This window comes from Gymnoscopelus braueri (genome assembly GCF_963280865.1).
Source record: "Gymnoscopelus braueri genome assembly, chromosome: 15".
NCBI classification, from domain to species: domain Eukaryota; kingdom Metazoa; phylum Chordata; class Actinopteri; order Myctophiformes; family Myctophidae; genus Gymnoscopelus; species Gymnoscopelus braueri.
In genome coordinates this window covers 28,802,045-28,818,128 of record NC_137620.1, presented here as the reverse complement: position 1 = coordinate 28,818,128, position 16,084 = coordinate 28,802,045, and the positions used below count along the sequence as shown (strand labels likewise).

General features: G+C 46.1%; 1 protein-coding gene across 1 annotated transcript in view; it reads right to left on the bottom strand.

Annotated features, from left to right (window-relative positions):
* Nucleotides 1-16,084, bottom strand: part of nwd2 (NACHT and WD repeat domain containing 2) — a gene marked incomplete at its 3' end in the record, with an annotated part of 72,540 nt that overhangs the window by 40,988 nt on the left and 15,468 nt on the right. Inside the window, exon 2 of the mRNA XM_080451449.1 lies at nucleotides 11,596-11,684. Within this exon, the coding sequence (XP_080307575.1) occupies nucleotides 11,596-11,684 (89 nt within the window). The remainder of the gene's footprint in view (nucleotides 1-11,595; nucleotides 11,685-16,084) is intronic.

The following is a 16,084-nucleotide window of genomic DNA, read 5'->3' as shown; positions in this document are numbered from 1 at the left end:
TTACTTTTACTTTACTGGAGTATTTCCAATTGTCTATGCTTTTACTTCTACTCCACTACATCTCAGAGGCAAATATTGTACTTTTTACTCCACTACAATTATTTGAAAACTAGGGGTTACGTAGGTAACCCCAGTTTTCTTAGTTTCGTAGTAAGAAACTTACTTATGGGATACCATCGCCCTCTGGCGATGGCACAGAGCACAACACATGAGCTCCCGGTACTAATTCCATTTGTTCAGGGTCATGGGACGCGAAACCGGAAACCGGCTCGGGTATAAAACCCCTCGCGTCACAGGGAAAACCCTCGTAACCCTTCACTCTGCATGCTAAAAAGCGCACAGAAGGGGTTTTAGGTACGTTTCTTACTACGAAACTAAGAAAACTGGGGTTACCTACGTAACCCCTAGTTGTTCTTTTCGTTTCTCCATAAGAAACTTACTTATGGGACACATAGACGTCCCCTGAGGGAGCCCCTGTTGAACCCCATCCGTACCACACCTCATGGCCCCAGACCCTGCCCTCCCGGCAAGGTCCAGGCCACCAGGCGCCCGACCCCCAGGTCAAGACAGGAAAGGAACAAACCCAAGGACCTGACAGACCAAAGTCTGATTCCATCGGACAAAAGAGACTGAACTTGTCCATCTCTCAGGCCGAAGAACAGGACCCCAGGCCCCCTGGACGCATGACCCACCGGGTCAGAGGCGAGGAAGGCCTCAAGGCAAGGACCCAACAGACCGAAGTCCGCCCTTCCCAGCCACGGAGGTAAAGACCCTGTCCACCCCACTGGCATAGAAGACCAGGTCCTCCTTCCCCCCAGCACCAGCCCCGCTGGGCCAAGGGAAGCACCGTTTCGCCACGGCCAGGTAGAAAGCCACAAAGTCAAGACCCCCTTGACCCGAGGACGCCCCGTCAGTGGAAAGCGAAAGAGCTCAAGACCTGTCACCCACCGCCTGACTGCTACCTGCCGCCACGCCTAGGACCGTGTGCGCCATGACAGATGCCGCCACGTCCAGGCTGTAGAAGGCCGCAAACGTGGAGGGACACGACCAGTTTGCTGCCGAGCAAATGTCCTGCATCGGAACCCCCTTGTAGAGGGCCCAAGATGCAGCCACACCCCGAGTAGAGTGGGCCCTGAGGCCCACCGGGACCACAGTCCCATTACTCTCATAGGCCAACCGGATAGCCTCCACAATCCACCTGGAGAGTGTAGGCTTAGCCACAGCCTTTCTCCGGCCTCCCGGGCCGTAGGAGACAAACAGCTGAGTTGACTCCCTGCTGGCTGCCGTCTTCTGACAGTAAAGTTTCAGAGCCCTCACCGGGCAAAGACAGTGCAACCGCCTATCCTCCGCTGAACCAAACGGCGGAGGATGGAAAGCCCCCAACTCCACTGGGGCCCTAGCAATCACGCCATTCTTAGGGACAAAGGCCAGGTCAGTTTTCAACAAAACCCTCCTGCCGTCACCGGAGAACTGCATACAGTCAGAGCTCACCGAGAGCGCCTGCAAGTCGCCAACGTGCTTAGCTGTACACAGGGCCACCAGAAGAACCGTTTTGAGACTGATCATCCTCAAAGACACGGTATCCAACGGCTCAAAAGGAGGAAGGCAGAGTGCGTCCAGCACCACCACCAGGTCCCATTTAGGGGACAAAGGTCTGTTGACCGGCTTGGCCATAAAACGCTGCACCAGCGAGTTACGGCCCACTGACACGCCATCGAACCCCGCATGGCAAGCGGAGATGGCTGCCAAGTACACCTTGATGGTGGAGAAAGCCAGGCCCTGGTTCAACCTGCTCTGCAGGAAAGTCAGGACGCTGGCCAAAGGTGCCTGGAAGGCTAACACCGGAGGCGAGCGCCTATCGCACCAGGACTCTAAAATGTTCCACCTGATGTCATGCTGAGACCTCGTGGAACTCGCCCTGGCACCCTCAATGGTGGCCACCACATCAGGAGGCAGCCCCTGTGAGCTCAAACTTGTTCGCTCACAAACCAGACCCACTGGCCTGGCGCCCGGGGGCGTCCGCAGGACACCACGACCCCGTCCTGCCCCCGAACGTCTCCGAACAACAGGGGAGTTCGTGGCCCGCAGCGGGGGGGAAGAGTGACTCCCGACCTCCACATGTGCCACGCTGGAGCAGGAGGCCAAGGTCTCAGTGAGCAGCAAAGGTCCACGACCCGGAGGTTGCGTGACCGTTTCCCGCACTGATGACCACTCTCGGGCAGCGAGCCCAACCTGAAGCTCAGGAGGCTCCGTGTCCAGACGGCGTGTGGTAGAGCCAGGAGTGATATTCACCACCGCGTCATTACGCACACCAAGCTGGCATAGTACATCGTTGTGGTACTGACCCCTTAGTCCAGGGAAAACCGATCTGCGATGTGGTACAAAAGGCGTTTGAGAGCAATGAGGACTATCTCCCGGGGGAGACGCTGCTATCGCTACTGCGCCATGTCCTCGTCCGAGCAATCCGCCAAAGCCCCGGGGCTCCGCGGGCTGCTGAACGGAATCACCATGTAGTGGATCATCACAGTCCCGAAACCGTAGCGCAGGAACCACTGGTGTCACGTTTAGACTGGGACGCGATAGTGGGCGTCCAAAGGACCCAACCTCGCCTTCCAGTCCGTTCGTCGTGTCGAGTGAAACAGCGTTTCCATCGCCAGCACCCGTAAGACGATGACTCTCAGGGACCCGATCCAAACCATCAGGTACCGAGGAGGCCTCACGCCCCCCCCCCCCTTCTCTTTCACCAGGAAATAAGTTGAAAATGAGCCCAGTGGACTCTGTTCCAGTAAAATTCTCCTGATTACGCCTCTGCTCGGTAGGGACAAAACCACTGTTTCCAGCATTCGGGCGGTTAGGCCTATTGCTTGAAAAGACAAGACATCGATTGACAATGGAAGTCTGCTGGAAAAACGCGAACCGTAGCCCCTCTGGTCCATCCAGAGGTTCGGATCGCAAGTTTTCCCGGGTTCTAGTCAACGAGCCAGAGGGTTCGCGGGGTAGGTGGGGGCCACTGACGTCACCTTGAGTACTTTTCCCACCATTGGACCAGTGTCCCTATAGTGTCATCCCTCATTAGGGTGATTGAGCGCATCTGTGCTTGCCAGACAGACAGAGACACCTGCATTCAGATTTGATTTGAATTCACCTTGACTTGACCACAACATTGTTCCACCTCCCTTCTCCCCTTAATTTTAGAATAGAGGCTATGCGAGTGTGTGACATCATTGTACCGGGAAGTTCTGAAAGAACGCCTACTGAGTGGCAAAATAAATACTTTCTGGTCTTGACAGCCCATACATCCAAACAGAAAAGTCCTATCTGATTGTATTAAACAGCGTTAAACTCACCAACATGGCAGCTGTATGGAAATCTTGAATTATCCTCTTTCTATCTGCAAAGTTTTGGTTTCATAAAAATCCACCGTAGACATGTTATGAGCTACTATCTGTCGATAAATTCCGTGCAAGGGGATTATTTTTCTAAGTGTCAGAGTGTGGAAGCGCTCGTTTACAATAACGCAACGTCCTGCTGCCTCCTGCATTATGTGCAATTTAGAAACAGGTGGTATTGTCTCACCAGGGTGTCTCTGCGCAACCTTTGGCAAACCACTGGTCTATAAGTTGTTGTGGTGCTTCTGGCACCACTTTCGGCCAATATAACTTCATAATGCATCAGTCAGTTCTTCCTGGGCCCATGATAAAGGTTTGTTCAAAGCAGTGGGTTCTCAAACTTTTACATTTCAAGGACCCCCAGAACGACGCAAGTTAAAGACCTGTCCATTTGGATTGGAACCCCCTCAAGGAACCCGAGGGGCCCTGGACCCCACTTTGAGAACCACTGGATCAAAGTGTTGTGGCGTGATCTTCATGCTCACTGCAAGTTTTTCCTTGGCCCAGGGCCAACCTTTCTAAGACAGACAAACAGATGCCAAACAAAAATAGGAATTGAAAAAATCCCAAAAAGGTAGCACATGCCAAATATCAAATCGATGGCGGACAGGGTACTCACATTTCCACTTTGTTATTGGCACACACCAAGAAACGAACGCTTTAAACGCGATTCGGCTAAGATATGCGAAAACCCCACCTCCTTGGTGGAGGTACTGTGATAATAAACACAACAACCTACTGTTAGTGCTTCCAAATCTCTGCAATGCAGGGGACTCACATGAAGTAGGTGAAGATACTGTGGTGTATATGTTACAGTCAGATTGAAAAAACAGTCAGATTGAAAAAGGAGTGCTCGTTTTCTTCGAGTTCACCTCCCGCGCTCCGGGTCCCCCACCAGTCAAGAAAATGAATGACGTCTCGGAGGTACTAGGGGGGACCATGATTTACGATTCTGTCCCTATCGGGACATAACTCGGACGGCGATGAGTCGGCTGGAGGTGACTTCGCAACGCTCAGCACGGCGACTCACTCGCCTTTGCTCGCTCGGTGAGCCTCTCGTGGCTCAAGTCCCCTTCAGGCGGCGCGCCTCCGTCGGTGGAAACGAGTGAACCTTTTTTCAATCTGACTGGTTTTTCCAATCATACTGTGACATATACATACTTCAATCTCAACTCACCTGCATGCTTACTTTTTGTTCAACTTTATATTTTTGTTTTATGTTTCAGTATTTCTACACTATAGCCAACAGTAACCCCAAATGTCTACCTCACTACACTGACGTGGCAACGGAATAATGACTGTGAATTATGGATGCCAGGGTAAGAAGATCACATATTATAGTAGAGCACTGGGAAAATCTACCACGCTCTGACACTTTGGGGGCAATTACGCTTGAAGCCTCGAAGACATTGCAGCTGCCCCGCGTTTCAGTGAGGTTAAGGGCCAGACATGGGGTCAGGAGAAGACATGGTTACTTGGCATCATAATTAGGCAGTGGCAGGGGGAGAAGGGAGCAGCTCCTTGTTTAAAAGTCCAAGAGAGACCTCGAATGCATTCATATTTAAATGGTTTGAGCAAATGAGGTGTTTCTCAACTCATTAAGACTTGAGGCCAACACTTTCAAGATTTTTCAAAAATACCCGATGTACAAGCTCGCAGCGCGTCACGAGGTGACGTGCTATGAGCTTGTATATCTGCTATTTGTGAATAGCCAACGCAAAAGGACACAGATGTTTTCCTGGTTTTAATGGGTTAATTTCGATTTTCCACAATTCATCTTGCCTTTAAGAATACATTCTTGCTTGGAAGTTGCAACAATACACGTTTTCTTTTAAATGTAGATCATTTCAAATCATCTTTCAATCTTGTTAATATTCGAGCCTGGCACTGCTACCTTCATGGGTGGGTTCCCCTTGGAGCCAACGCAGAATGGACATGGGGATTAGTGCATTATCTAGGCCAGGGCAAACTGCAGTGACTCTCATAGTTGAGTACTCTTCATTTCCACTTAACAAACACCAACACAATGGAAATGAAATTGAAAATGTAATGACAGAAAGGTCGCTGCAAGTGGCAATTAGTGTGGTCCATTTACAGTATGCAAATGTGACTGAATCTGCCTTTTAGAAGAAAAAGTACAAAATGATGATGATGAGAAGTGAATCAGTCATACGGCCATTGACTTATGGAGATTGGAAGGGCGTAAAAGGGACAAGGACATACAGATGCCGAGATCCATATTATGTGTATGAAAGGGATACATGCAGACGGACAGAGAGAGGCCGGTGCCCTTACAGTCCTACTATAAATGTACAGAATCTCTGCGCGTGTGAGTGAATGAGTGTGTAGCTGTCCTTCGCGTATCACAAGAAAGTATGCGTTAGGCCAACCTAACATATCGTTGATGTCGGGCAGAAACCTCTTATCTCCATACTTTAACTTTTAGTTTTTTTCGACGCCCTACTTGATCATACTACAGCGTCACACAAAAGTATCAAAAGAAGGCAGATCCCCAAGCTTGTAGATCTGCTACTTTTGCTATTTTTGAATTTGAATCCTGAAAAGTAACAGTTTTGGATATAATGATGAGGTTTAATATGAGGTTTCCACTCGACAGCGACGATATACACATTTCATGTTTTGAGACAAACTCTGACAAACCTAAATTCTGTTTAACAGTTTCTGAGATCGAGACACATTTAGGGCAACTCTGGTGCAACGGAAACAAACTTATATGTTCATGTTGGTGTATTAGATCTATTCGGTGGGAAGGAAAAACATTTCTCGAACTTTTAAAGTCTAGCCTCGGGTATAGTCTGTATTTTTATATATATTTTTGCCATCAGTGAATAAGCCTGGCAAGCAACCGTGCGAGGAAGCTTTCCTTAAGCTTTCCTTGGTGAGCTAAATTAATTCCATGAGTACAAATAGAATGGAGGATTGGGTCTACCAATGCGTCATCTTACGACCGTGAGGAAGTGAGTAGTTCACCCAGCTTGAGCCTAGGAATTAGTTTCGTCTTTGATATTTTTCTTATTTTTTTAAGGCCAATCTTCACTGGGTGGACTGTGGCACCCTGCTGAGCCAGTTGGCACGCAGAGGATTTTCTCTGCTCCGTTCCCATCACAAACCTCTGCTCCGTTCCCATCACAAACCCAAGTTGAGGAAACAGCCATGTAACACCTGTTGTCTCAAACAGGACATTGAATTGAGCACGCTGCCAAACAAAAAAGAAAGAAAGAAAGAAAGAAAAGGGAAGGGAGGAGGAAGAATGAGAAATAAATGAGAGACAATGACAAGTTGAGATAAAAGGGACAAATAAGAAGGCCCCAGGCCATCCTTTACAGCGCTTACAGTTATACCTTTCATCCAACATCAGTGCAGGGTAAAACTGAAAGAACTGAAAGTTTTATTGTAGTAAAACTAGGCCATGCCGATGTGTATCATCCCTCCAATCCCACCGTTTTTTAACGCCCTGTTCTCTATACCGTTTGATCTCAGCAATCGCCATGCGTGCAACGTTGTTCAAAGCCTCGCAAACAGTCACACCTGCACGCCGCTACGCAGATCAAATGCCACAAGTACCACACGAAAAACACCTTCCTGACATATGTGCCTTTTTATTCCACACCAATAAACATCAACAAACCAACCACGCATAGAAAAACAACAACACAAACACAACAGCAAAAAAAACAGAATAATTAACCCTCTAAGATCGGGAACGCATCTGTGTCATTTTAGATTTCTTTAGTTATTCAAAAATAGCAGATATACAAGCTCATAGCGCACCGCCGAGTGCCGCGCTATGAGCCTGTAGATCTGCTATTTTTGAAAAATCGTGAACATTTGTGTAAATCTTTGCTTCTGGGGGATTCTACAAATGTCTTCTAAATCCTAACAGTTCTTTGAAAAAAAAACTATGTTTCTATAATATCAGTGCTTTTCAAACTTTTTCATGTCAATGTATTTGGCCGAGGACCCCCCCCCCATCTCAAATGATGCTCTTCCAGGGACCCCCAGAAGCAAAGATTTGAGTAAAAAATTTTCACTTAAGAAATATATATATTCAAAGATTTGATCTACAAGCTCATAGCGAGGCACTCGGTGCCGTGCTAGGAGCTTGTAGATCTGCTATTTTTGAATAGCTAAAAGAAATAAAAAAATGACACACAGATGATTCTCCCGGTCTTAAAGTGTTAAGAATCGGCATAAAGGAATGCTTTTGAAGCGTTTGGCTTGTGTTGGTGATATATTTTGCAGATAATTAGGTTTGTTTTGTTTTTTGTTTAGTTTCTTCTGAGAAAAAAGTACAACTAGGTACAATTATTATGCTAAACATCACTTATTTTTCCCCACCTTCTAAAGTGGCCACTATACTGTAAGAACTGTTTTCATCAGACCATTTGTATAATTCATTAGAAAAGGCTTTCTTTCTGCTTCCTCTGATCCAGTGGAGCTAGTACACAAGTACAGTAACTATAATAGGATGCTGCAAAAGAATCATTTCTCACACCAGCCAAATCTGCATAGCTGAGACGGTTTCTGAGTTTAACAACTTGAACCCTACGTACGCCCCTATTCTGGGGACGAACATTCTGAAAAACAATAACCGATCTGCAATATGTGTGCTTGGGCAACACACACCATCGGAGAGATTCATCCGATTAATCTATGTCTTCTGAGTGTTCAATGAACCAATGTCAAATCAACTGATCGAGTGAAACCAATAACAACAAGCAGTCCGTGGTGAATTGTTTTGCCATTATAGGTCTATTGTACCAGGCAACCCTCTGAACTTTTCTGACATCAGCTCTCTCCTTCCCACTGTAATCCACTCTGTGTGTGTGTGTGTGTGTGTGTGTGTGTGTGTGTGTGTGTGTGTGTGTGTGTGTGTGTGCGTGTGCGTGCGTGCGTGCGTGCGATAGAGAACTATAGAGAGAGAGACAGACAGAGAGAGCGCACACAATCTGAAAATGTTTTTAAAAGTTGGCAAAGAAGTTTGGTGAGTGAGAGGAGAACTAGAGAGTAAAAGACAGAGGGGGCTAGAAGGATATAGATGAGAGAGAGAGAGAGAGAGAGACAGACAGACAGACAGAGAGCACACAATCTGATCCCTTGACTGCTGCTGTACATTGACTGAATGAGGACGCAGCCCTCAACCCCAGCCCATCCGTCTCTCTACCTCTCTCCTCTCTGTCCTCTTAAGCGAATGAAAGGGATGGAAACCAGTCCAGGTATTGAGGGACTGTGGAGAATTGGGATTTTCTCCATCCCATAAACGCCTGATCTATAGCGGAGCCAGGCCAAATAGTCAATTAATCGTTATTAAACCCATTAAAACCGGGAAAGCATCTGTGTGATTTTAGATCTTAGAAATTAAATGAAAAAAAATCAGAGTTTTGAATAATTTTGAATTACGAAAAAGTTTGAGAACTACTGATTTAGAAGGCATTTGTAGAATCTTAATGGGTTAATATAGGAGTAGAATAATCAACTTTGATTTTGGTCATGCACATCCCTAGCACATACAGTAGTTAGTACTTGGCAATCAAAGTAAATGAGACTACATCGACGTTGAGTCGACAACACCTGCATCTAGAAATTCTGACATGAAACGTTTTTTTTTTCTCCCGAATATCTTTTTTTTTTTAATCATTTTTAAACTAGACGCTGTGAATGAAATGAATCAATATTGAGCAACTTCATGGCCAACTGTCTGTAAGTCTCGCCTAAAAAAAAGCTATCAGAAAGTATTTTCTGATAACACAGAAATAGACTGCATCTGCCTGTGGGCTCCATGGGTCTGCAGTCTGCCCCTTCTTAAACAGCCTGCAGCTTCTTAAACAGCCTGCAGCGTACATACAGTAAAGACACGTGACCTCCTGCTCACGATTACATGCGAGTATATTGCAATTACATTATGTAGGTATAAGTACAAACACTGAGTGAGAACAGACATCTGTGTGTGTGTGTGTGTGGGTGGGTGTGTGTGGGTGTGTGTGTGTGTGTGTGTGTGTTCATGCGTGCGTGCGTGCGTGCGAGAGAGAGAGAGAGAGAATGATCACATTTTGTGCTTGCTATGTGTCTGTGTATATTCACATAATTGCAGCAAGGAAATGTGACTCTTCTCTGGGAATAGGATTGTCAAGCACAGACGCGTCGCACAGCAATCGCTCCACGAATGAGTTCACAGCAATCATCTCAAACAAACAAACATATACTGCGACGTTACAGAGCACGATCGAGTGCCGTCTCCAGCAGCATCAGACGTAGGCTGAAGTGCCTGTTTTTTTTCCCCCCAGCAGTCGGGGTGAGTAGTGGGGGTATAGGGGTGATGGGAAGCAGGGCAGCAGTGAGTCATAGTATTAACTTCCCAGGCATTCTGAATAATCATTTCAGCACACTCTCTGTCACAGCTGAATCATTCAGTTGAGTCACATGATGGCACAGAGGCAGAATCTTGCCATTTTTATGATTTTTTTTTATTGGCTATAACTATATTGGGAGAGAGAAAATGGCAAAGATAATTGGCTACTCCAAAAAAATAAGATGTATTTTAAGGTCAATTGTGCTTTTAGCAGACAGTACTGTGAGAGATGCAGGAAAGGGTAGAGAAAGGTTAATGCAGGTCTACGAGCACTAGCACACTAGTGTGTGTGCATTAACAGTTGGTGAACCTCAATTGCTTTGCCTTTTAGGACTAGTTCTTACATGCCAGCCAAGCGCATTTCTTATATCTCTGCTGTCGGGCAGAAACCCAACTCCAAAATGTTCATTTTTCAGGAAATTATTAAAACTAAACAAAAAGTGGAGTTAGGAGGAGGTTTTGTTCATCATTGATAAGAATGGCTGAATGGACCTCCAAGCTCACAATGAGGTCGGAGGTCAAAAGGGTGTGGAGCCTGGAGTTGGCAAAACCAGCTAACTCCACCCCCCTTTGGTGGAGTTAGCTGGTTTAGCAGACCGTTTGAGGATCCAATGGAGTTAGCTGGTTTTGTCAGAAGCGCTTTTCATTGGTTCAATATTTTTTGAACACTGATAAAAAAGAAAAGAAAAAAGAAAGCTGGAAAATGTAGTTATCTGGTTTCTGCCAGACAGCGACAATATGCAAACTTTCTAAGGATATAGAAAATCTAATTGTACAGTGTAACTTTGACTTTAATTTTTAACTGAGCATGCATGTTTCAAGAGCTATAGACTGGCCTAGAAATGTTTCTGAACATCATCATAACTGTCCAATCTCCTTCTGGAACAACCTTATGTCCAAGACAAAACAAAGAAAGAAAGACATCTCCGGTTTACTTCGCGTATCTGCGTGAAGCTGGTCGCTGCCTTTTTAGGAGACCGGAAGCAGGTTGGAGTCTATTATTTCCAATGGAAGAGTGAACGTGAACACAGCTTCTGAACCATTCTTTAGCTCCATGGTCATTGAACAAATATTGGACAGAATCGTCACAAGCCACACAATCTTCCTACGATTTTCATACAAAAAAATATTTTTTCAGAGAGACAAATCAGGAGAAAATAAACGTTATTATCGATCTTTCTCTATCCCCGCAACACACTCTCACTGGATCTAGCACCAGTAAACATACAGTAGGATGTTCGTGAGATCTTAGAATTAGAAGATTTCATAACCCCGCAAGCTACAATCATCCACCACCCTCCCACCTAATTGCTCTTAGCCCCACAAATCCTTCCCAGAACAATCTAGGGTAGAAATCTCCCTCTGATCCCGGGGATTCCCTGGATTTGTTAAGCAAACACACCTCAGATAGGGATCTTTGCCCATTTGCAATGCAAATCATCCTCGATAAGTGTGGACACACCACAGGGGAGATCTTGGGCTTTAATACTCCGACAAACGACAACAGGGGGAAAGCGGCTGCATTAAGCCATCTTATCCCAGGCTAGAGATCTATGCCAGCGCTCGCTCATGGAGCCGTTATCACCACTTGCCTTCTGCAGTTTTAAAAGGACCAGGGGCGGACTCTGCCCATGCTTTCTTTTGGGACCCTTCCAAGCCATTCACAGGAGCATGTGTCCATTCCCAGAAGTGAGGTTGCTTATAAGTGTGTTTAGAAAAAGCTGACAACGTAGGAATCAATACCAGTAGACTGGTAAATATTGTAGTTCTCTTACACTGAGGGGAGTTTGGACAGCAAGAAAGAAACCAAACAAAAATAAATGAAAAAAAGATTACCTGGAACTCAATCCCATAGTTCTCCCTGCAGAAGTCACGTAGTTTGGGATAGACATGCTCTTTCAACGCAGTCCTCTCCGCTTCGGTGTCTGGAAAACAAGATAAACATAAGACAATGACTTGAGAGACCTCTTTATGGATTTTCTTTAGATTTGCATATGACTGAGACACTGGAAGAGCATTCTAAAGGCGCAGTGTTGTGAATGGGAATCCCGATTTCTATGAAAACAATGACCTTGACCTTGACGGCGTCGATGTAAGGTTGTTAATCACTGCAGCAGCTTCAAGCTGGGACAACATGCTGTAGGCTAATGTTGATTAAAAACACAGTTGCAGGGGTTGACAGCTTTATTGACAGATCCTTCTCTAACTGAGAGGTTACAGGTTCAGTCCTGGCAAAACGTGCTGAAGGTCCTGTTCAAGTCACTGATCCCATCGCATCCTTTCCATCACGTCACTTTGAACTAGGGCCATCGTGGAAATATCCGATCTACTGTACGAGCTCTCAACGCGTCGCATCGCGATGCATTGTGAGCTTGTAGATCTGCTATTTCCACTATGTTTGAAAACGTATACAAAAAATTGTCAACAGATTAATATATACGGGTGAAGGGAAACGATTATGCAAAATAATTGTGATTATCTCAAATTATTGCGGCCAGGCGATTATGTAATAAATGTGACAGGCCTACTTTGAACAACAGAGTGTCAGCTAAGTATCCATAATGTGCATTTATGATAGGCAGTGCATGGTGGACTGTCAGAATGTACCCAGAATGTACATTAAGACGTCGGCAGCAGCATAGGCGTCAGAAATGACGAGCCCCCGCCAGAATCTCAGATTTCGGGGCCCAGATTTACAGTACCATTACAGCTGCCGTGGTGGCGCCTATAGGGGCAGCTCCAGCTCTGAAGGTGCAAATGCGTGCCCGCGAGAGAGCCGTCAACACGCCGTCAACACCTACAACAATAGCCCTTTACCTGTCTGCTTTGCATAACATTAGGCTACTCGAGAAAAGCCATGGAATTGAATGGTTTCTGCACTGCAGAGTTAGCCTGGTAAAGCCCCTCCCTCCGGAAATCTCATTTCCATTTCATTTCAGGAAGGAGTCTGGCATGAGAACCTGTGTGTGTTTTTGTCTGTGGGCTGGAGTTGGGCGGGAGTAATACCGTTGACTGACAACCCCTTCAGCCAATCGGCAGTTGTTCCCCTTCAGCCAATCAGCACTTCGTTTTTACCACCACCAGACTTTTGAAAGGGCTATGCCGAAAATAGGTTGCCTTATTCGGATATGGGCAGCCTATATGGGCAGCAGTCATATTGGACTGTCTGTCAGAATGGGCAGCGATGGTCTGTGGCTTGTTGAAGCCCACTTTCAAATCCCCGTGGATTAAGTTTGCCATGACTGATTTCAGTCATTTGGATTACATATAGAAGTCCGCATTTCTTCTACGGAAGCATGTCGAACACCGAAAATAGCCGATCTACACACATCGTGAGCTTGTTGATTGGCTATTGCCCCGGTTATTATTAGTTAGGTAACAGATTGTAGAGTATTTAAAGTGGTCAAACTAGCAATAGAATACATGTTCGGAAGCATCTTCCAGAAAACACAAATGACCCCGGATACTTCTTAAAAGCTAAATCTGCAATTTCTTCAACTAGGTGATTGTATATACAGCAGGGCCATAGCTTTAGAATGATAATACCAAAACATTATAATTGTACACATTGTGCTAATTGTTTAGGAAACACATGGCTAGTGTGGGAGCTACTTTCACGCTGTTTCACAAATTGCACACTTGGCCGCCTAACAAAATAAAATAAACAGCTTTAATCCATGAATCCAATTTTTTCTCTCTCTCATCCCTCTCTTCTTCACACACTCCTCCAAATGTGTGTAGGAGTGTGTGGTAATTTATTTGGACAGGGCCAGTGTCTCCCTCCTCCCTCTCTTGGGGTTTTGTACCCCTCCTCCTTAAGGGCGTGGGTGGACGAGAACATGCCCAACAGAGGCCTGCGTGATGAAGGAACATGAGTCTCGTACGCACGCACACACACATGTCGGCACAGATAACAGCCGTCTGTCTAGCCCCTAACCAAATCATACCCAGCATGAGTAAAAGAGCCTACAAATGTGTTCCGACGTATATCTTACCTCGTCTATCTTTAGTAAGGCTCCGGGGCGACCGATGACCATACACGAGTCTGCCCGTGCGAACAGAGCAAAATGTCAAACAAAATCCTGTGTGGCTGCGATCGTGTTCAAGTGAGGCGAATGACAGACTGTGCAATCTCACGGACTCGTCTCTTTCGTCAGAACGGAGGGTCAGCGATTTGCTAAATGTCAGAGAAGAGGGCTTGAGTGCAGGTTTGATTCCCAGACCAGAAGTAACAATATTCTAGAAAGTTGCTCTCCGCTAATACCCTTTAGCAAGGCACTTGGCGACAAACGGTTTCCAGTGTAGGTAACATGTAGGTTCAGTTATTTGTCATACGTATGTATCTGCCCCGTGCAATTTTTGATTACGAAGCCTAAAAGGCTTCATATGTTCCAATGTTCAATGCCAAAAACACAATTAAGTGACAGCCCTAGTGGTATGTGGTCCAAAACAACTATTGAACAGATAGCACGCAAGTGACTCGAGTACCACTATTACTTGCGTGCTGGGGTAAAAAAAAAACACCAAAACAGCCAGGCAAAAGTGAGGATGAAAATCATGTGTCTGTGAGAGTGGGGGTGTTGCATATCCTGCATACCCCACGGCCGTGACGCCCCTGCCACCCCAGACTTTCCCTTTCCCTGGCCATGTTAGACAGCTCTGACTGGGGGATGATCCCGAGGCGTTCCCAGGACAGCGTGCCGCTAATCCACACCACCTGGTACTCGGTCTACCCCCATGGTCTACCCCCCAGCTAGGCATCAGCGTTGCCAGGTCTGCTTATTATAAGTGACTTTTTTCTCCAGTAAAGTTGCTTGTAAATATTGGTTGCGGTTTTTGGGGGCTTGTTTCAAAGGGTGTAGTTGCTTATTTGGGCTTTGCTGCCAAATGTTTTGATTATTGTTTCTCAGACATTTTCACGTCAAGGACCCCCAAAGTCATGTGTATTTGTCCACGCACCCCCATCTGAAATGATAATTTGTGCCAACAGGGACCCCCGTACCAGATTTGTGTTCAAATGTTTCAAAATTATTCCACATTTTGCCGATCTACAAGCTCACGATGCGACACGTCACGTCATGGAGCTTGTAGATCGTCTATTTTCAAATAGCCGACGTATATACAGTAGGTTTGAAGTGCTCATGAGGCCTAATAGTCGCTTCTTTTGGGCTTGTTTTCATAGACCTGGTTGCTTATTTCTCTCGCAAACTCTGGTGGGCATGCATAGAAACCCTCCCTGGGGAGTACAGTGCATTGCCACGGTGCTGTATACATGTTTTGTACTTGGGAACGTAGAAAGGTATACTCACATCCAAACTCTTTCTTTACTCTCCTTTGTCTCAATGTGACCTGACAGATAGAAGTGCTGAACTGAGAACCGCTTGTCTGTATTGTGCTGATAACGGCAACTTGCCACTCTTTTATGGGGTTATGATGAAGTATGGCAGCTTGACGCTTATGGGGCGAGTGCGTGTGTGTGTGTGTGTGTGTGTGTGTGTGTGTGTGTGTGTGTGTGTGTGTGTGTGTGTGTGTGTGTGTGTGTGTGTGTGTGTGTGTGTGTGTGTGTGTGTGTGTGTGTGTGTGTGTGTGTGTGTGTGTGTGTGCACACCTATGTGCCCAGGGGGCACTGGCTTCTCATTTCCTTGTCTGTCTCTCTCTCCATCGTTCTCGTCTCTCTTTTCCTGTCTTGTTTATTTCAATCTGACAGACCAATCTCTCTCTTCTATCAGTTACTATCAGTTCTCCCCCCCCCCCCGTCCTTTGGGGAAATCAAGGACACAGAGTATAGCTCTCTCTTACTCTATCATCTCCACTCCGTGTTGTAAATATACCTGAACCCTACCTCGGCTAAACCAAGCCAATTCCTTTCTGTGTGGAGTTTGCATGTTCTCCCCGTGTCTCCTAGGGTAGGTACCCTCACAAAAACATGCAGTAATCCTGGTCACTATACTGCCTCCCCCTGGCCAGCCGGGGCGCCTGATGGAGGGGAAGGGAACTGGTTGGAATAACGTGTTCCTTCCACGCGCTACGTCCAACCAGGGAAACTCTCCCCTGTCAGGTGACAAGAAGGTCAGTTGGCTCTCATGCATTGAAGGAGGCATGAGCTCGGCCCTGGCCTCCCTAGGTTGGCAGAGGGAAGGTAGTGCCCAGGATTACATAGACAATTGGCACTGGGTGCAAAAAATAGGGGTTACAAAATCGTGGGATAAAAATTTAGGAAAAAAAAATAAATAAAGCCAATTCAACGGCTGTTGAAGTATGGAAAAGGAAGAAATAATAGTAGTAATATATAAAGTATTTAAACTGGGATTACTGTAAAAGTCCC